The sequence below is a fragment of the Bos mutus genome, chromosome 11 (genome assembly GCF_027580195.1).
Source record: "Bos mutus isolate GX-2022 chromosome 11, NWIPB_WYAK_1.1, whole genome shotgun sequence".
NCBI classification, from domain to species: Eukaryota; Metazoa; Chordata; class Mammalia; order Artiodactyla; family Bovidae; genus Bos; species Bos mutus.
In genome coordinates, this window is record NC_091627.1 from 100,405,698 (window position 1) to 100,427,453 (window position 21,756).

The following is a 21,756-nucleotide window of genomic DNA, read 5'->3' on the forward strand; positions in this document are numbered from 1 at the left end:
GGTCTGTTTCTAATTATTTTTCTTTTGTTTACGTAGGTCAAAATTTCCTGCATCTTTGCTACTATCCCTGCTTCCATTTTTTAAATTAATTAATTTTTATTTTTGCCACACTGTGCACCATGGGGGGTTTTAGTTCCCCAACCAGGAATTGAACCCACACCCCTGCATTGCAAGGACAGAGTCTTAGCCACTGGACCACCAGGGGAGTCCCCCTACTTCTATCTCTGAGAAGTGTTTCTAATGACACTAATACAAGGACATTTTAGTGACTCTTTCAGTTGTAAATTAAAAATCTATTTTCAGTGTCAAGGAAGTTGTTTTGCATTTACTGCAAGTAATTTTAGGGACTCATTCTAATTTAAAGGCAAAAAGGGGTAAAGAAATTATGTAAAAAGGTTTAGAGCTTATTTTCTTAAACTGTATAGTGAAAAATATATACAGGTTTAAAAAAAAATCATGATGTGACATTCTTGTTTGTTCCTATAAAGATACTCCTTCAGACAATGTGGATTAGGTAGTATTAGAGCATCCACTTTAGGAATGTGAGATTTCTGAAAGTTAAAGCTTTGGTCCAAACCTCCTAACTGTCATTTGCGATTTTTAATAGAATCTTTGCCTCTGAGTTTCTCTATGTAGGATGAGTGTCAAGTGGAATTTGGGAATGACACTGCGTTGACTGTTACACTTTTTAATGTTTTAAAATTTGTTTTTAACTAGGGGAAAATTGCTTTACAATGTTGTGTTGGTTTCTGCTGTACAACAATGCAAATCAGCCATACTTGTACATTTATCCCTTCCCTCTTGAGCCTCAACTATTGCAAAAGAACAAATCTGAAGGATGTACATTGCAATGCCCATGTCATCGTAAATTAGGATCCAGGGAGCTGAAGAAGATAGTTAACTCAGTTGGAGATTTACTCTGCAGATACACAGTTACTATTTAAAACTGAAGCTGGGGTCGAGTTATTTACGGCTGTGTTCGTGCAGAAGCTGTTAAGTATAGACAATGAAATGCTTGTTTGATTTCCTGAAAACACCTCTGGGGAAAACCTAAGAGAATAAATACAGTGTGTGAATTTCAGTGACTCAGCTTGAGCCCCAGGCCCTCGTCTCCTCTGTGTGTCGCAGAAAGAGCTAGAAGAACGGGCCTCCAGGTTGCTCTTGTCTGCCCGTTAGATTTCTCACCTAGGAGATGGACATAGCAATACCTTTCTTGCAATCCTTTTTTTTAATGAAGATAAACAAGGTTAAGTGTACAGGATACCTAACAAAGTGCCTGACTCGTGCTAGGCCTTCAGAAAATGTCCTGTGTCTGCAGCTATAGCTGTTCTTTCTTAGACCATCAAGTTGGTTATTTATAAACCCGTTGATGTAATTTGTTTTGTGGTCATAATTGATGTTTCTAACACTGTATTTTAGTTTTGCATTTGTTGTTCAGTTGCGAAGTTGTCTCCAACTCTTTGCGACCCCATGGACTGCACACACCGGGCTTCCCTCTCCTTCACTATCTCCTGGAGTTTGCTCAAACTCATGTCCATCGTGTAGATGATCCCATCCGACCATCTCATCCTCTGTCAGCCACTTCTCCTCCTGCCCTCAATCTTTCCTACCGTCAGGGTCTTTCCCAATGAGTTGGCTCTTTGCATCAGGTGGCTGTAGTAGCTTCAGCTTTAGCATCAGTCCTTCCAGTGATTATTCAGGGCTGATTTCCTTTAGGATTGACTGGTTTGATCTCCTTGCTGTCGAAGGGACTCTCAAGAGTCTTCTCCAGCACCACAGTTCGAAAGCGTCAATTCTTAGGTGCTCAGCCTTCTTTATGGTCCAACTCTCCCATCCATACATGACTACTGGAAAAACTAGAGTTTTTGACTATAGTTTTGCATGTGCGGTACTATGCTAAGTCACTCAGGCGTGTCCGACTTTGCAACTCCATGGACTGTAGTCCACCAGGCTCCTCTGTCCATGGGATTCTGCAGGCAAGAATACTGGAGTGGGTTGCCATAGGCATTTACAGATCTGATTTTTGACTTCTTGTGTGGGTGATGTTTAAGATCCACTGAACTGGAATTTTCTTAGAAAAGAGAAAAGTCTTTTTCTGTAACATTAGGGGCCTCGATGAAACAAAGTATACTTTTGCTAATTGAACTTTTGTTGCAATCCACAGTGTTTCTGTACTTTTGGGTTTTAGAACCTGCTGTTCCTGTGTGCCAGGTTACTTAAGTGTGTCTGACTCTTGGGGACCCCATGGACTGTGACCTGTGATGCTCCTCTGTCCATGGGATATTCCAGGCAAGAATACTGGAGTGGGTTGCCATTCCCTTCTCTAGGGGATCTTCCCAACCCAGGGTTCCAACTCGAGTCTCCTGAGGCTCCTGTATTGCAAACAGATTCTTTACCACTGAGCCACTAGGGAAGCCATTAAACTGCTAGAGCTACCTTAACAAAGTATCACAAACTGCATGGCTTAAACCAGGGGTCCCCAACCTCTGGGCTATGGACTGGTATCCATCCATGGCCTGTCAGGAACCAGGCTGCAGAGCAGGAGGTGAGTGGCAGGTAAGCAAGCAAAGTTTCATCTGTATTTACAGCCGCTGGCCATCGATCACATTACTGACTTAGCTCTGCCTCCTGTCAGATCAGCAGCGGCATTAGGGTCTCATAAGAATGCAAACCCTACTGTGAATGGCACATATGAGGGACCTAGGTTGCTTGTTCCTTACGAGAGTCATCCCCAAGCCATCTCCCCACCCCCAACCCCACAGGTCTATGGAAAAAATGTCTTCCACAGAATCGGTTTTTGGTGCTGAAAAGGTTGGGGACTTCTGGCTTAAGCTGTAGAAATTTATTTTCTCAGTTCTGGAGGTTGGAAGTCCAAGATCAAGCAGCCAGCAGGGTTAGTTTCTCCTGAGACCTCTCTCCCTGGTGTGCAGATGGCTACCTCCTGTGGGTCCTCAGGGCTGCACCCCAAGTGTCTCTTCCTCTTTTTAGGTGGACCAGTCCTGTCCAATTAATAGGTAGACCTAATTTAACCTTTTGTTGTTGTTGTTTAGTTGCTAAGTTGTGTCCGACTCTTTTGTAAACCCCTGGACTCCTTGGGATTTCCCAGGCAAGAATACTGGAGTGGGTTGCCACTTCCTTCTCCAGGGAATCATCCTGACCCAGGGATCAAACCCACATCTCCCGCATTGGCAGGCAGATTCTTTACCACCGAGCCACCAGGAAAGCCCACATTTCTGATTTGCTCCTCTCTTTATTTTTCATCAGTAATATGTCTGTAATGGGCTGGTTTTCAAACTTTTCTTTGACCTTGACCCACAGACAGGAATATATTTATGTGTTTGTGCATAATTCTAGCAAATATTTTCTAAGTCAGTTGTTGCCCTTATAAAGTGGTATGGGGACTTTCTTGGAAGTCCAGTGCTTAACACTTCACACTTCCAATGCAGGTTCGATTCTGGATTGGAGAACTATTAATAAGATCCCACATGCCTCCAAAAAGTAAAAAAAAAAAAAAAAAATGGCATGTTTATAAAAATAGCTGTTTTTGGATGGGCCGCTTCGTAAGCTGAAAAACACGCCCGCCACTTGTGGTTCAGGCTTTGCCGTGTGATATACGTTAAGCGATTTTCCTTTTTGGCCCTTTGAGGTCGTGGGCGTGCAGTCGGCTTGCAGTGGTTTATGGTATTTTTGACCCTCATCATAAGACTTTCCTGCAGAGGAAATTAGAGTTCGGAAAATTTCTCTGCCATTTGGCACCTTTTGTAGGAAGTAGAAGACAGTTGGGTGGGAAAGTTCCAGCATGGTGTTTGTGTTTGCTGGAGAGACACACAGCTGAGTCAGATTAGGACAGGCTGACCGACTTCACCACCACCTCCCCTGACCTCCGCTCAGTGATGGATGTTACATTTGGGCTTACTTTCTGTCTCAAGGTGTGAGCTTAGTTTTGCTCCAGAGTGGTTTTCTGTTGCCATAAGGCTTCTCCTGGGGAGGCAGAAGAAGTTTTTAAAGGGATGGAAGTCTCGTTTTGGGGAGGATGTGGCCTCAAGTCTTAATTCCACGTGATACACTGTGTTGGGGCTCTGTTGGAGTTTTACCCACGCTGTCTGTGGTCAGCAGGTGGGAGGCTTGCATGGTTTCTCAGCTAGCAGTTGGCCCTGTGAGCTTAGGAGCAGCATCAGTGAAAAGCTGTCTCATGTCATCCCTGAAGACAGACTCGGGAAGATGGGGTGGCGGGCAGAGTGTTCGCTCTCTGTGCACAGAGTAACCTTTTTAGTGTCAAGACCTAGGAAGTACTGGACCAGAGGATGATGAAAGTGTTACTTGAAAATGCAGCTTCTTATTGGAGGGACCCCAGGGCACTTCAGGTTTGCAGAGTGAGCTCATACCCTGGTTTGCCTTTTGTCGGATACCTGTGACCTTGGAGATAGAGCTGACCCCCTTTCCTCTCACAGCCTTCGTTTGACATCAGTGAGGCTGTGCCTGGAACAGAATGGTCACAGAGCCAGTCCTGGCCCCTCTGTTCCTCCTCAGTCCTCCAAGTCGTTTTTCTTTTTTTTTCTGGGGAAGGTGTTGGAGGGGTAAATTAGGAAGTATATGAAAACAAATGGCAAAAGATTGAAGACCAATACAGATACTCTTTTCCCATGTATTCCTCACCCTTTTTTTTTTTGTTTTTGTTTTTGAGCTTTTTATTTTGTATTGGGGTATGTTGTGACAGTTTCAGGTGGACAACAAAGGGACTCAGCCAGACATGATGCATGTGTCCACTCTCCCCCAAGCTCCCCTCCCACCCAGGCCGCCACATACCATTGAGCAGAGTTCCATGTGCTCCACAGTAGGTCCTTGTTGGTTACCCATTTTAAATAAACTGTGTGCATGTCCATCCCAGACTTCCTGACTATCCCTTCCCCTCATCCCTCCTCCTGTTTTGCCTGTTGTTTTTTTTGTTTTGTTTTTTAAATATTCTGACCAGTTGATTTTACTATGATGTATAATAAAAGCTAAATAAAGATCTATAAGGGGAAGTATAAATTAGGAGTTTAGGGTTAGTATTTACATACTTCTATATATAAAATAAATAAGCAACAAGAATATACTGTATAGCACAGGGAACTCAATACTGTGTAATAACCTAGATGGGAAAATAATCTGAAAAAGATTAGATATATGTATATGTATAACTGATTCACTTAGCTGTACACCTGAAACTAACACAATATTGTAAATCAAACATACTCTGATTTGAAAAAAAATTAAATAAAAAAAGATCTAGAGAGAGAAAACCTTAAAGGTCTAGAGAAGAGAGGAGAGCCGGCCACCCAGGGAGCCCATGAACATAAGTTTATGGATGCAGTGGCCCCGAGACTCTCTCCTGCGATGAACTGTCCCCACAGTTGAACTGTTCATCACAGATGAGCTTAGACACTGTCCCCTCCCCACAAAGACTCCGTTTGCCAGCCCACGGGATTTAGGGGGTGTCCTGGTAAATGATAGCTGCATGGCTGCCAACTGAAGACAATGAATGAACGGACAAGGAGAGTGCAGCCAGTCTTGTAAATGAGACATGTATCTCAGCGTTGAATGTGAGGAGCCAGGCAGACGGTGTGGGTCTTCAGTTCAGGGGGACATTGTTTCGAGGCTTTAAGAGAGTCCTGTTGCAGAGCCTGGAAATATGTGGGCTTTTTTGTTTGTTTTTTGGAGGTTGAAGTTTTTAAACTTTTGTGTATGAAGAGCTGGGGGTTCTCAGTTGCTGCTAGTGATAAAGAACCCGCCTGCCAATGCAGGAGACATAAAGAGACATGGGTTCAATCCTTGGGTCAGGAAGATTCCCTGGAGGAGGAAATGGCAACCAGTTATAGTATTCTGGCCTGGAGAATCCCTTGGACAGAGGAGCCTGTCGGGCTACAGTCCGTAGGGTCGCAAAGAGACGGACATGACTGAAGCAATTTAGCATGCACATACGAAGAAGTAGCATCGTATCTGCCTAAAGTAGATGTCCTGGATGACCTAGTCAAGGAGGTTCCCTTAATCCAACTTAAGCCGATGTCCTTTGAGTACCAGCAGAAGCACTGGCACATATATAGACTGTGTTTCTGAGTCATACCGTGCCAGTATGAGCAGAGCTGGCCACAGTGAGACCCCGGCCAGATTCTCTTTGGTGGCTCCTGTAGAGCTGCTGGTGGCCCATGTTGCTTCTCAGCTGCAACAAGGCAAGGAGGTGGAAACGTGTGGCTTGAGGCTGTTGTTTCACAGCGGTCTCGCTATCCAGTAAGAGGAGTAGGGAGCCTGTAGGGCCAGGGGCTTCCTGTTTGGGTAGGAAGTGGAGATATGACCACTCACCCCAAGTGGGCTGCTTCTTGGGTTTATGATCCAGAAAGAGCAAGATGGGAGGTGGACTCACCGAGAGCTGGATGGGGTCACTGGTGGTGAATGGTGTCTTTCCCCTCCCACCACGTTCAGATGTGTGCAAGCCCACCCCCACCAGTGTGATGGTATTTGGAGGTGGGCCCTTTGGGAGGGGATTCAGTTCAGATGAGGCCATGAGGGTGGGGTCCTGTGTTGTGGTTAGTGTCCTTAGCAGAAGGATGAGAGTCTGCTTTAGTGATGACCAGAGAATGTTGCTTGTTAGGCATGGATGTGATGCCATGCCTAACATTTGGAGAATAGGGGGGAAAAATACCATTGTGTTTTGGGTGTTTTTTTTTTTTGGGTGGTGTGGGGAGAGGCTCACCAGGTAGCAGGTGGGATCTTAGTTCCCCGACCAGGAGTTGAACCCACATCCCCTGCATTGGAAGCACAGACTCTTAACCTTTGGGCCGCCAGGGAAGTCCCTAAATACCACTGTTTCAGGTCTCACTTTTCCTTATGAGGTATTCTCTTAGGTTCTTCTTTTCACTCCCTCCCAAAGTGCACATCAGAACTCGCCACAGGCACCCCAAACCCACAGGTCCAGGGTGAGCTCTCTGGCAGTTTTGTTGTTTGTGTCTTTTTTTTTTTTTTTTTTGGCGGTTTTACGCATGGGGTGTTTGTAAGGTCTTCACGAGTGTCCACGTTCTGGGGAGAGGAAGACCGTAAATAATATAGAGGAAGGTCGGCTTAGCACTGTGAGTGTGCGGTTTCTGGTTCTGCGGGTCCTGCCGCCTCTCCCGCTGCCTGGGTTACTCTGCACTCTCGTCCTCCAGCCCTTCACCTCTCTGAGGTTGAGGTGTCTCCTGCTTCCCATTTGAACAAACCCGCCCTCCTAGCTGGGGCATCACCTGTTTCCACGCTAGATGTACCAGAGTCACAGGTGCCTCTTCTAGTCCAGGACTGAGCTTGCTTCAAGTCCTGGACTTTATCAGTAGGGGCTGGCGCAGTTCCCTGGCCAAGGTGTCCGTTATCCAGTGGGGAGGACTAGGAGCTCCTTTTGGAGAACTAACGTCAACTCAGACGGCTAAGCTTTTTGGTGCCTGTGTTGTGGAATGCTTCACTAATAGGCTGATTGTGTTTTTACTTGCCTTTGAAAGAAATTAACTTACTAGATAACCATTGAATGTTTCTGTGGTTTTGTTTTAACATGTACGATAAAACCTCTTCTTATATGTGTTCTGAGGGATTTTGTTATAAAACTTACAGAGGACAAATGCGTACCTGGAAATGGCCCAGCGGCAGTGAGTGCCCTGGGGCCACGGGCAGAGCCACCTTAAGGCAAATTCTCGTCTCTTTTGAGGGACCCCCGTGCTCACAGGGGGAATTCTGTGAGGCCGTCAGAATCAGGTCACCCTGGGGCTTGTTTGCTCTGGAGTGGCTGTATAACTACAGATGTTTCGGTCCCTTGAGTGGAGGTAGTCAGAGTTCCACTCGTTAGCCAGGCTGGCAGGACTCCTGCAGAGAGGTCCCAGAACAGCTCGGCCGGTCGGCAGGCCCGTCCGTGTGGCAGGTGGACCGTGGCCCCGGCACGGGGTGCCTTCCGTGTCAGCTGGCTAACTGTGGCATGAGCAGCCGGAATGTGTTAATTACATAAATGCAGGACTCCTGTTTGGAAAGCAAGTTCGTATTCTAGACATTGGTTGTGTCTCGTAATCTCTGTGTCCTTTTCTGTTCCTACCCAGGTGCCACGTTAGAGGAAATAAACCAGCACTGGGACTGGCTGGAGCAAAATCTCCTCCACACCTTGTCTGTCTTTGATAATAAAGATGACATTGCCAGTTTTGTCAAAGGGAAGGTGAAGGTAGGTTCCCCCCACCCCACCCTCCGGCTTTCTTAAAACTCTGACTTCACTGGGTCTCAGTTGTGGCCTGTGGACTCAGTTACAGCATGCAGGAGCTAGGTCCTTGACCAGGGGTTGAGCCTGGGCCCTTGCACTGGGAGCGCAGAGTCTGAGCCACTGACCACCAGGGAAGTCCTGAAGCTAAGTCCATTGACCTTGATGTTTCCCCCGGTTTCACATCTCTCTTATCACGGCTGCATAACATTCAGGACACTGCAGCATTTTTGATCATATTCTTTTCCTTTAATAGTGTCTCTACTATAATTGAACTTCTGGGCTTAATTATTGTTGTTGTTTAGTCACTAAGTCGTGTCTGACTCTTGCAACCCTATGGACTGTAGCCCGCGTGGCTCTTCTGTCATGGGATTTCCCAGGCAAGAATACCAGAGTGGGTTGCCATTTCCTCCTCCAGGGGATCTTCCTGACCCTGGGTTTGAACCCATGTCTCCTGCAGTGGCAGGCAGATTTTTTTTTTTTAACCACCGAGCCACCAGGGAAGCATTAAAACCAAATGAGTTTGACTTGTCATCAGTCAAATTTTAAAGAGTCAGTCTGGCAAAATCCACCCGAAATGGAAACAAAACAAAACCCTCATTCTTGGGCCTAAGGTTTCCTTATCCTTTACAGAAGCGAAGGTCCTTTTTTATCTCAAGGGGAAAAAAATGTTGAGATTCATGTTTTTGCACAGCAACAATGTTATTTGTCTCCTGAAATGAGTTAGTAGCAAGTTCTTTGCAGCTGTGACATCTTGTCCCTCTTTTTTTTAGTTGCAGCTGGCACTTTTCTCTCTCTGCAAGTGGATATTTATTCTTAAAACATGTTAATTGAATGAAATGAAAACCAAACAAGTTTTGAGAAGGGAGAGGAATGTTTGGGGAGGTCTCTCTTACCTGCTGTGAGCTATGTCTTATGTAACAGCTCTCATTTCAGTAAGACACTTGGTAACTGGTGCTTTGGTAACTGGTGCTTTGAAAACCCTCACCGGCAGGGAGGGAATGTTTCTCATTCTGATTTCAACTCTCTTATGAAACAGTTTCACACATTAGCCTGTAATGTACTTTTCATCCCTTAGGGTAAAACATCCCAGACCATTGATTTTTTTTTTTTTTCTCTCTCTCTCTAAAAAGTTTGCCTTTCCAGTATCCTAAGTGTTTTGGCTTTTAGTGAAGGGTCTTAGAGTAAATTCTTAATTTTATTTTTTGGGAAAGATTTATCTGTTTCTCTTTGGCTGTGCTGGGTCTTCGTTGCTGCTTTCGGCCTTTCTCTAGCTGCGGTGAGCAGGGACTGCCCTCTCATTGCGTTTCCAGGGCTTCTTGCTGCAGACCACGGGCTCTAGAGCGCACAGGTTTCAGTAGCTGCGGCAACGTGGGCTCTGTAGCTGTGGCTCCCGGGCACGCGAGCACAGGCTCTGTAGTTACGGTGCGCGGACTCGGTCGCTTCGAGGCCTGTAGGATCTGCTGGGGACCAGGGGTGGGGCCTGTGTCCCCTGCACTGTCAGGCGGATTTTTGACCACTGGACCACTAGGGAAGCCCTAAACTCTTAGTTTTGAAAGAGCCAAGAGGAGCATTGTTTTCCTTTGGGGACTGGGTATAATTATGGGGTCGGGTGGAAGGCCAGTCTTCTGAGTCCAGGAGGAGTGACGGTGTTGGCTGGTGTCCTCTGCGGTTGCCTCTGGCCCGTGGGGTTAGCAGATGGGTGCAGGTCCCAGTGGGTCTTTTTCAGCTCATGTGTTATCACCACAGAGTGGTCCAGCTTGGTTCCCCAGGTCAGGCTGCATGGACAGAAATACCTGTTTCACAGTTATTTTCACATTTACCTTCTTTTCTCGGTCTCACCTTAGTGCTGGCGGTTCTTTGATTTATATGTTTCTCCTCTTAATCAGGAGGAAGGAAGTGCATTTCTGCTGCAGTGACTTTTGGAAAGTCAGAAGAAGGGGAGGGAAAAACTTTTGCTTTAACCTCTTATACTCTGTGCTGGGGGCCTGGAAATTAAACCAACAGAAGATAGCTTAATGAGAAAAACAGAGTTTATCAGCTTGGGCAGTGCAGGTGAAGGTGGGAAAAACTCCACAATAAATAGCTCAGTGGGACGGTTAGGGTGCCGGGCTTGTGCAGCATCATAATGAAGAATAGCACGTTTACAGAGAAGCGACGAGTCAAAGGAACAAAGAGTGTGAGCTTTTAGGGTGGTAAGCCACCGGATGCTGGATCCTAGAGTGAGACCAGCCACTCCAGTTGGGTTTGCCGTGTAGGCTCTTCCTTTCTGGAGCCTCTTGTGCTGGTCAGAGTCCAGAGTTGTCTCTGATGAGTCAGAGCCAAAGAGCTGTCTTCCTCTTTCTGGCACAGGATGGGGAGACACCTTTACAAATGGAGATTTGTATCCTGTTTTTAGGTAAATAGTGGGGAAGGGGAGAGAGTTTTTTTTTTTTTGACATCTGCTATTTCTCAAGTGTCTTTAGCTCAAAATAATTCTTAAGTCCAAGTGGCATATTTGGGCAGGGGGCATATACTGATCCCTTGGGGCTTCCAAGGTGGCTTAGCGGTAAAGAATCTGCCTGCAATGTAGGAGACGTGGGTTTGATCCCTGGGTTGTGAAGATCTCCTGGAGAAGGAATGGCTACCCTCTCCAGTTTTCTTCCCTGGGAAGTCCCATGGACAGAGGAGCCTAGTGAGCTACAGTCCATGGGGTCGCAAAGAGTCAGACATGACTGAGCACACATGCATACACAGACACACATGCATAGATATACAAAGAGACACACATACGTACATGCATGTACACACACAGACACACACATACACACACACACACACAGACGTACACGTGCACACACACACATGCATGCATGTACACACAGACACACACAGAGACATACACGCACACACACGTACATGCATGTACACACAGAGAGACACGCATACACACACACACACACACACACACTCTCTCTCTCTCTGATCCCTTATACTCCACAGCAGACGTGCCTTTGAAGTCCCGGGGGGCTGCTGGCCTGGAGTAGGTGCCGGGGCTGAGGGGACCGGCCGGTCAGAGGTCGGCTGTGTCTTTGGGCCACCGCATGGCATTGGGTCTTCTTCGTTTGTCCTGGGAGATTGAAAGGATCTGGGATTGGGGCTTTCCTGCCTGTATCCTGACCATTCGACTTGCTCTATGGGACTTTAAAGGAAGCCTCTGCGTTGGGCTGACTCGGCCATCAGGGAGGCCAGGGCCTGCGGGCTGCCCTTGTGCCCATGTCTGCCTGCTCTAGAGGCCTCTTAGAAACCCCTTCACATCTCATGGTGCACAGCAGTTATTACATATTAGGTAACTTTGAAAAAGTACCTCTCGGGACTTCCCTGGTGGTCCAGTGGTTAAGATTCTGCCTTCCAGTGCAGTGGGTATGGGTTTGATACCTAGTTGGGGGGCTAAGATCCCATGTGCCTCTCCCCCCAAAAAAACAGAACATAAAACTAAAGCAATATTGTAACAAATTCAGTAAAGACTCTAAAAATGACCCTTATCAAAAAGATCTTTAAACCATAAAATACCCCTCTTAGTTATAACTTTTATAATGTCTTGTGAAATAAAATTTGGAAAAGAAAGAAAAACATCATGAGAGAAATGAAAATCCCTTGAAGTTCTTTACCAGCCTCCAGATTTATTTTTTAAGAAACTTTAACTTGCATTTTTATTTTAATGGTAATGTGCAGGATATTTTCTAAAATTGCTTATGCAGTGTAGATGTGGGTAGAAATCCCCTGGTGGCTCAGAAGGTAAAAAGTCCACCTGCAATGCAGGAGACATCTGCAGGAGATTCGGGTTTGATCCCTGGGTCAGGAAGATCCCCTGGAGGAGGCCATGGCAACCCACTCCAGTATTCTTGCCTGAAGAACCCTGTGGACAGAGGAGCCTGGCAGGCTACAATCCATGGGGTCGCAAAGAGTCAAACAGGACTGCAGTGACTTAGCACACACGCGTAGTGGATTTATAATGTATTAATTTGTGCTATACTACAAAGAGATTCAGTTATAGATACAAATTCTTTTTTTAAAAATACCCTTTTCATTTATGTCTGATCACAGGACGTTGAATACAATTCCCTGTGCTCTACAGTAGGACCTTGTTGTTTATCCATCGTATATATAACAGTCTGCATCTGCTAATCCCAAACTCCCAATCCATCCCTCCCCGCATTCCCCTTGGTAACCACAGGTCTGTTCTCTGTGTCCATGAGTCTGTTTCATAGAGATGTTCTTTTGTATAAAAGGACTAACTTTTAAACCCTGGTGTAGATGATGCTTCAGAGTTGATGCATTGAGTCCATAACCCCCAAGACCATCATTTGACCTCCTATCTCTGGAGGGAGGAGCAGGGGGGGATTATAAGGTAGTAACCCATTTGAGAACTGGGGCTTAGAAGTTGGGGATTCACCCAAAGCCTCGCTGGTGAGTGGCCAAGAGAGAGACTGGTCTGAGGATTCCCCCAGCTTGCTTCCTCCCCTCTGGGCATGTTTCTGGAGGGTGGACTGGATCCTCACCCATCCTAAGGGTCTGTCTGAGTGGTGCTGGCTCCCCGGATGCCCATGCTTGACTGTCCTTGCCTTTTCCTGACCTGGGGACCCTTCTCTGTCTGTATGTCAGGCTCTGATTGCCGAGGAGACGAGCAGCAGGCTGGCCGAGCAGGAGGAGGAGCCTGAGAAATTCCGAGAGGCCTTGGTGAAGTTCGAGGCCAGGTTCAACTTCCCGGAGGCTGAGAAGCTGATCACATATTACTCATGCTGCTGCTGGAAGGGCCGGGTGCCCCGCCAAGGCTGGCTGTACCTGAGCATCAACCACCTCTGCTTCTATTCCTTCTTCTTGGGCAAGGAGCGTAAGTGAGGGGCAAGTGGGTCCCTCCCAGATGGAGCTGGCTCCTGGGATGCTCAGCACTGGTCCTGAGACCAGTCATTGCCTGAAGAGTTAGGCAGCAAAAGATTTAAATAAGTGGTCGAGACGTAACAGGTGGCATGTGGTTAATTTCCAGATGCCCTGTGCAGACAATCATATTGTATTATATATGTGAGTACCACTAGGAGGTTTGATTTTATTTTTTAATTTTTATTGGAGTATAGTTAATTTACCATGTTGTGTTAGTGTTTATTCTACAGGAAAGTGAATCAGTTATACATACACACTTTGCTGTTTAGTTGATGTTGTGTCCAACTCTTTGCGACCCCATGGACTGCAGCATGTCAGGCTTCCCTGTCCTTCACTGTCTCCCAGAGTTTGCTCAAAATCATGTGCATCGTGTAGATGATGCCATCCAACCACCTCATCCTCTTACACCCCCTTCTCCTCCTGCCTTCAATCTTTCCCACCATCAGGGTCTTTTCCAGTGAGTCAGCTCTTTGCATCAGGTGGCCAAAGTATTGGAGCTTTAGCATCAGTCCTTCCAATGAATATTCCTGGTTGATTTCCTTTAGGATTTGATCTCCTTGATCTCCTTGCTGCCGAAGGAACTCTCAAGAGTCTTCTCCAGCACCACAATTCAAAAGCATCAATTCTTAGGCTCTCAGCTTTCTTTATGGTCCAACTCTCATATCCATACGTGACTACTGGAAAAACCACAGCTTTGACTATATGGACCTTTGTCAGCGAAGTGATGTCTCTGCTTTTTAATACACTGTGTAGGTTTGTCATAGCTTTTCTTCCAAGGAGCAAGCATCTTTTAATTTCATGGCTACAGTTAACATCTGCAGTGATTTCAGAGCCCAAGAAAAGAAAATCTGCCACTGTTTCCATTGTTTCCCCATCTATTTGCCATGAAGTGATGGGACCAGATGCCATGATCTTAGTTTTTGAATGTTGAACTTTAAGCCAGCATTTTCACGCTCCTCTTTCACCTTCTTCAAGAGGATGTTTAGTTCCTCTTCGCTTTCTGCTATTAGGATGGTATCATCTGCATATCTAAGGTTGTCTGAGGAAGTTTCTGAAATATATACATATATCCACTGTTCTTTATTTTTTAAATGTTTATGTCTCTGGCTGCCCTGAGATATTTTAGCTGTGACATGCAAACTCTGAGTTGTGGCACGTGGGTTCTAGTTCCCTGACCAGGGACTGAACTGCAGGCCCTGCATTGGGAGCACAGATCCTTAGCCATTGGACCACCAGGCAGTCCCTATCCACTCCTTTTTTAGATCCTTTCCTGTATGGGCCATTTCAGAGAATTGAGTTCCCTGTGCTATACAGTAAGTCCTTATTAGTTATCTATTTTATACATGAAAGTGAAGTCACTCAGTCGTGTCCAACTCTTTGCGACCCCATGGACTGTAGCCCGCCAGGCTCCTCTGTTCATGGGATTCTCCAGGCAAGAATACTGGAGTGGGTTGCCATTTCCTTCTCCAGGAGATCTTCCCAACCCAGGGACTGAATCCGGGTCTTCCGCATTGTAGGCAGATGCTTTACTGTCTTGTATATGTCAGTTGCAAACAAACAGGGGTTTGATTTTATGAGAATTCATTTCTTCTCCTGCCTTAAGGAGCCTTTCTTTGTAGCTCCCTTCACGCACCTTCTGAAGAGTTTTTGCTACTTTGAAAACAGTGTAACCGAGGGCAGGAGTTCTAAAGGAATAGAACAAGCTGTACTTCTGAATCCAGGGAGCCATTTAAACAATTCTGAGGTGTGAGCATAGCAGGTATTTGTAGAAAGGGGTTCCTCACCCTGGATCCCCTGAGATCCAGGCAAGAGTTCACTTCTTGCACATTTTTCTACCCACAGTCATCGTCCTGGGCAACAGGATTCTGAGGTAAGAAAGGGAAGCCAGGGAATCAATGGTATATTGAAATGTTCAAAGTCATGACCATTGAAACTTCTTCTGGAACAAGTGTTGTCTCAAGTGCCCACGCAGGGTGGTGTATATGCTGTGTTTGTATTTATACAGATGTATATTTTTCCTTCCTGCATTTGTTTTTATTTCACGTGGAGCCAGTAGGCAGGGCTCCTCTGTACTCTGCTGTGGCCTGCGTCCTGCAGAGGGTCACCCCTGGCCTTTCCTGTGCTGCCCCCTGGGCTCTGACACCAGTACACGACCCCTGTGTGCACAGCCTTCCCCACCCTTGGAATCAGCTCCCACCTAACCCTTGCCATGCTGGGTTTTCTGGTTTCTGAAATTCTTCTCAAAAGTAAACACCTTCTTTCTCTTTGCCTTCCCCATTCTTAGGCCTGTTTGGGAACTCTTGTTCATCCTTCAAAATTCAGTTCAGGTTTTCTCATCTCTCGGAAGCCTTCGCTTCTTCTTTTGTAACTTGTCCTGCACTCGTGTCTCTATTTTGGGTCCTGTCAAGTCAGTGGTCTGTTTTTTCCTACTTGAATGAGCTTCTTAAGTGCAGGGCTCTTCCCAAGGTGGTTGCTTAATGAGAGAAAGCTGCAAGTGTAGATGGGGTGTGTGTGTGTGAAAAAAGACACTATAAAAGCAAATGTAAGGGTCTTAAGAAGCTTATTCTCAGACCTGATGTAGAAACGTGGCCTTTTAAATGATCAAAGCACTGAAAACAGTTTGCGAGATTGCTGTTCTGCTGCCCAGGTGTGTCTGACTCTGAGACCGCATGGACTGCAGCACACCAGGTCTCTCTGACCCTCACCATCTCCCAAAGTTTGTCAGAGTTCATGTCCATTGCATCGGTGATGCCATCCAGCCATCTCATCGTCTGATGCCCTCCTCTCCCGTCTTCAGTCTTTCCCAGCATGAGGGACTTTGGTTGCTCAGTCGTGTCCTGCTCTTAGCGACCCCATGGACTGCAGCCTACCAGGCTTCTCCATCCATGGGATTTCCTAGGTAAGAGTACTGGAGTGGGTTGCCATTGCCTTCTCTGAATCCAGTAAAAAAGCTTTTCCAATGAAAAGCTCAGCTGTTTGCATCAGATGACCGAAATACTGGAGTTTCAACTTCAGCATCAGTCCTTCCAGTGGTTTGGCTGGTTTGATCTTGAGATTGACTGGTTTGATCTCCTTGCTGTCCAAGGGACTCTCAGGAGTCTTCTCCAGCTCCACAGTTTGAAGGCATCAATTCTTTGGTGCTCTGCCTTCTTTACGGTCCAGCTCTCACAACCAAGCATGACTGGGAAGACCATAACCTTGACTGTATGGACCTTTGTCGGCAGAGTAGTATCTCTGCTTTTCAACACACTATCTAGGTTGGTCATAGCTTTCCTGCCAGGAAGCAAATGTCTTCTGACTTCATGGCTGTAGTCACCATCTGCAGTGATTTTAGATCCCAGGAAGAGGAGATCTGTCACTACTTCCACCTTTCCTTCTCTGTTTGCCATGAAGTGATGGGGCCGGATGCCATGATCTTAGTTTTTTAATATTTAGTTTTAAGCAGGCTCTTTCACTCTCCTCCTTCACCCTCTTCAAGAGGCTCTTTAGTTCCTCTCACTTTCTGCCATTAGGTATCATCTTCATATCTGAGGTTGTTGAGTTTCTCCCACCTATCTTGATTCTGGCTTATAACTCATCCAGCCTGACATTTCCCGTGATGTGCTCAGCATATAGGTTAAACAAACAGGGTGACAGCAGACAGCCCTGTCATGCTCTTTTCTTAATCTTGAACCAATCAGATGTTCCATACAGGGTTCTAACTGTTGCTTCTTGACCTGCATACGGGTTTCTCAAGAGACAGATAAGATGGTCTAGTATTCCCATCTCTTTGAGAGCTTTCCATAGTTTATTATGATCCACACAGTCAAAGGCTTTGGCGTAGTCAATGAAACAGAGGTAGATGGTTTTTGGAATTCCTTAGCTTTCTCTATGATCCATTGATTGTTGGCAGTTTGATCTCTCTTTCCTCTTCCTTTTCTAAATTCAGCTTGAACATCTGGAAGATCTTGGTTCACATAATGCTGAAGCCTAGCGTGCAAGATTTCAAGCATGACCTTACTAGCATGGGAGATAAGTATAGTTGTCTGATGGTTAGCACATTCTTTAGTAATACCCTTCTTTGGAATTGGGATGAGGATTGACCTTTTCCAGTCCTGTGGCCACTGCCGGGTCTTCCAGATATGCTGACATATTGAATGCAGCACCTTGATGGCATCATCTTTTAGAGTTTTGGATAGTTGTACTGGAATTCTGTCACATCCACTGGCTTTAGTAACAGCTTTGTCTCCTAAGGGCCACTTGACTTCGCTTTCCAGAATGGCTTGCTCTGGGTGGCTTACCACACCATCTTAGTCATCTAGTTCATCTGGATCTTTCTTCTGTGCATTCTTTCCATCTTTTCTTGAACTCTTCAGCATCTACTAGGTCTCTACCATTTATTTCCTTTTTTGGGCCCATCTTTGGGCAAAATGTTCCCTTGATATCTCCAGTTTTCCTGAAGAGATCTCTGGTCTTTCCCCTTCTGTTTTCCTGTAGTTTTATGCACTGTTCATTGAAGAAGGCTTGTCTTGTCTCTCGTGCTTTTCTTTGGAAATCTGCGTTTAGTTGGATATACCTTTCCCTCTCTCCCTTGCTTTTCGCTTCTCTTCTTTCTTTAGCTATTTGTAAGGCCTCCTCAGATAACAACTTTGCCTTCTTGCTTTTCTTTTTCTTTGGGATGGTTTTATTCTCTGCCTCCTGTACAATAACGGAGCTCCGTCCGAAGTTCTTCAGGCACACTGGTTACAAGTCCTAATCTCTTGAATCTATTCGTTACCTCCACTGCATATTCATAGGAGACTTGATTTAAGATGTACCTGGCTGGCCTAAAGATTTTCCACACTTTCTTTAGCTTAAGACTGAATTTTGCTATGAGACGCTGATGATCTGAACCACAGTCAGCTCCAGGTCTTATTTTTGCTGACTGTATACAGCTTCTCCATCTTCGGCTACAAAGAATGTAATCAATTTGATTTCAATATTGGCCATTTGGTGATGTCCATGTATAAAGTCATCTCTTGTGTTGTTGAAAAAGGATATTTGCTATGACCAATGCATTCTCTTAGCAGAATTCAGTTAGCCTTTGCTAACTTTGCTTCATTTTGTTCTCCAAGGCTTATAACTTGCCTGTTGCTCCAGATATCTCTTAACTTTTGCATTCCAATCCCCAGTGATGAATAGAACATCTTTTTTTGATGTTAGTTCTAGGAGGTTTTCTAGGTCTTCATCACACTGATAAACTTCAGCTTCTTTGGCCATTTATTGCAAGATAAATGGAGAGAAATGAAAACAGTTCATTGTCCCCTTTTTTAATTTGAAAAAGAAAATGAATTATTTTCCAACAGTTATCAATCATCATCACTAAACCTGATTTTGTTAAGTCAATGAAACTTGGAAAAAAGAAATGGTTCCTAATGTTTGATAACATCGATCATTTTAAGTTGTTATGTATGTCCCGCCCCATTTGTTCCGCGTCAGCCACTGAGCCTGACGGCCACGGCACTGGAGACATTTCTGAGAACAGGGCGCTTGTGAACTGCGCTGTTAGCGCTGAGAGTTCCATGAAGAGCACTTGTACTCTGTTTTCTAAGATTTGGACAGCTGTCACCTGACACAGTCTAAATGTTGGGCCGCTTCCTCCAAACCAGATCACAAGTCCTCTTTTGCCCTCCCATCTTTTTCATAGCTTACGTCATGAATGCAGCTATTGAAACCAGAATTTATTTGGATCAAGAAACGTCTGCATATTTTGCAAATACTTCAGTTTAACTATTTGGGGGAAAGTTTCTTTGTTATTTACTCGGTATGTCAGAACGGTGTTCCTTGTACATGTGCAGTAGCCAGCAGCTTGGCTTAAATCTTGAAGAAAATGATTAGAACATGAGTTGGGTTCTGACAAAGCAGCTGCCAAGCAGTTCTGCGCTTCTTCTTTCCTTCTCTGGCTTAAAAAGTATTTGCATTTCCGCTGTAGGAAAAGCTTTGCACCGATGCATTCAAATTTGGGTTACATTTGAGGGTAAAATCTGTGTTTGCTGTTTTTCTCTTCTAGTTAAACTTGTCATCCCTTGGGTTGACGTCCAGAGGTTGGAGAGGACATCCAATGTCTTTCTGACGGATACCATACGCATCACCACCCAGAACAAGGAGCGGGACTTCTCCATGTTTCTAAACCTGGACGAGGTGTTCAAGATCATGGAGCAGCTGGCCGACGTGACGCTGCGGAGGCTGCTGGACAATGAGGGCTTCGACCTGGACCCGGGTCTGCAGGAGCCCAGCCAGATCACCAAGAGGTAGGAGGTTTCCCTCACCCCTCGGGGGCTTACGGCCCAGGCACCACCTCCCTGGACGTGTGCTTTGTTAGCTTCATTGCGTTAGATTGAAATTTCCCTCGTGACATAATCCGTGTTTTTCCCGTGTGATTGGCAGTAATGGTTTTTCATTTCCTTTATGCAGTAGGCTTTGATTCCTGCATCCAGTTTCTCCTTCTTTTCAGATATTATTTCGAAATTGATTTTCATAAAAAAATACTTCCAGGAACTTCCCTGGTGGTACCATAGCTAAGACTCCTAGCTCTCACTGCCGTGATCCTGGGTTTGAGCTCTGATTGGGGAACTAAGCTGCAAGCCATGTGACACAGCAAAAAAAAAAAAAAAAAAATTCCAGGAAATGCAATACGGGTAACCTCATGATAGAATTCTATTCAGCCTGGAACTTTATTAGTGCACATTAAAAAATATTCTGTTTTTCTTTCCTATTACTTTATAAAAGATGCTTTCAGAACTGCTGGATGTTTTTGGTCCTAATTTGTCTTAAGAAAGTTGATCCCCTTCATGGATCACAGTCTTGTCATGATGAAGGCCCTTGCATAAGTCAGTGGAGCTATGGAGCCTTGATGTGCAGGGCCACCCAAGACGGACAGGTCACTGTGGAGAGTTCTGACAAAACGTGGTCCACCGGTGGAGGGAATGGCAAACCACTCCAGTATTCTTGCTGTGAGAACCCCATGAACAGTATGAAAAGAAAGGTGCCTTACTAAGAGTGTAATTGAGATTCTCTGTTATTTGTTGGCTCCCAATAGATCCTGGACATGAGGACTTCTGAGGTAGTTGCCACTTTAAAGAAGTTTGACTTTATTATTCAAGATTCAAACTGTGATGTTTGAGCTTGATTCTGATTTCTGCCTTCATGGTTCTAACTGGGTAACTGTAGAGCTGATGCCTTTGTAAGAGTTCACGTTTGTGATCCTTTGAAAAGCAAGTTTCCCAGGAAGTGCTGCCCTGGCTGGATGTTTTTGATGTAGTTACAGAGTCACCACTGTTTTCTGAATGCTGCTCATCATTAAAAAAATTTTTTTTTATTTTGGTAAAATACACATCACATAGCTTCCCAGCTGGTGCTAGTAGTAATGCAGAAAACCCAAGTTTGATCCCTGGGTTGGGAAGATCCCCTGGAGGAGGAAATGGCAGCCCACTCTAATATTCTTGCCTGGAGAATTCCATGGACGGAGGAGCCTCGTGGGCTACAGTTCATGGGGTCACAAAGAATTGGACATGACTGAACACACACACCATTTTAGTGCTTGACACATAATACAGATTTTGTCATCTTAACCATTTTTATTTTATTTTTTGAAACTTTTTTGAAAATGAATGAAAGTCTTTAAATTCTACTGTGTTTTACAGTTTTTAAAAGTTTCACACACATGATTTTTTAATTTTAGTTTTTATGTTTTGGCCACACTGTAAGGATCTTAGCTTCCCGACCAGGGATCAAACCCACACGCCCCATGCATTGGAAAGAAAGAAAGTGAAGTCGCTCAGCCGTGTCCAACTCTTTGCGACCCCGTAGACTGTAGCCTACCAGGCTCCTCCATCCATGGGATTCTCCAGGCAAGAGTGCTGGAGTGGGTTGCCATTTCTTTCTTCAGGGGATCTTCCCAACCCAGGGATCGAACCCGGGTCTCCCACATTGGAGGCAGACTCTTTAACCTCTGAGCTACCACGGAAGCCCATGCGTCGGAATCCTGGAGTCTTTTTAAAAATTTTTTATTGTTAATTAGAGGATAATTGCTTTACAGTGTTGTTGGTTTCTGCCATCCAATAATGTGAATCAGCTGTAAGTATCCGTATGTCCTCTCCCTCCTGAGCCTCCCTCCCACCCCGTGGCTGTCGCACAGCAGCGGTTGAGCTCCTGTGCTGTACAGCGACTGCCCACGAGCTGTCCATTCACGCATGGTGGTGTGTGTCAGCGCCACTCTCTCAGTCCGTCCCGCTGCCCCTCTCCCCTGTGTGTTTACAGATCTGTTCTCTACGTCCGCGTTTCTCCCCCTGCCCTGCAAATAGGTCCGTCAGTACCTGTTTTCTAGATTCCATATATATGTGTTAATATATGATATTTGTTTTTCTCTTTCTAACTTGCTTCACTCGGTATAACAAGCTCTAGGTTCATCTACCTCACGAGAACTGACTCACATGTGTTCCTTTTTATGGCTGAGCAATATTCCATTGTATACATGTACCACAACTTCTCTATACACTGATGTGTCGATGGACATCTAGGCAGGGAAGCATGGAGTCTTAACTGCTGGAGACCAGAGAAGTCCCCAGTATGATTTT

At 45.4% G+C, this 21,756-nt stretch overlaps 1 protein-coding gene across 4 annotated transcripts in view; it reads left to right on the plus strand.

The window, feature by feature from the left end:
- TBC1D8 (TBC1 domain family member 8) overlaps window positions 1-21,756 on the plus strand; it is a 141,047-nt gene that overhangs the window by 71,174 nt on the left and 48,117 nt on the right. For 3 of the 4 annotated variants that reach the window (XM_070379945.1, XM_070379946.1, XM_070379947.1), the window contains 3 exons: window positions 8,091-8,209; window positions 12,887-13,115; window positions 19,191-19,431. In XM_070379945.1, the coding sequence (XP_070236046.1) occupies window positions 8,091-8,209; window positions 12,887-13,115; window positions 19,191-19,431 (589 nt within the window). The remainder of the gene's footprint in view (window positions 1-8,090; window positions 8,210-12,886; window positions 13,116-19,190; window positions 19,432-21,756) is intronic. The other variant, XM_070379948.1, reaches the window with a different exon arrangement.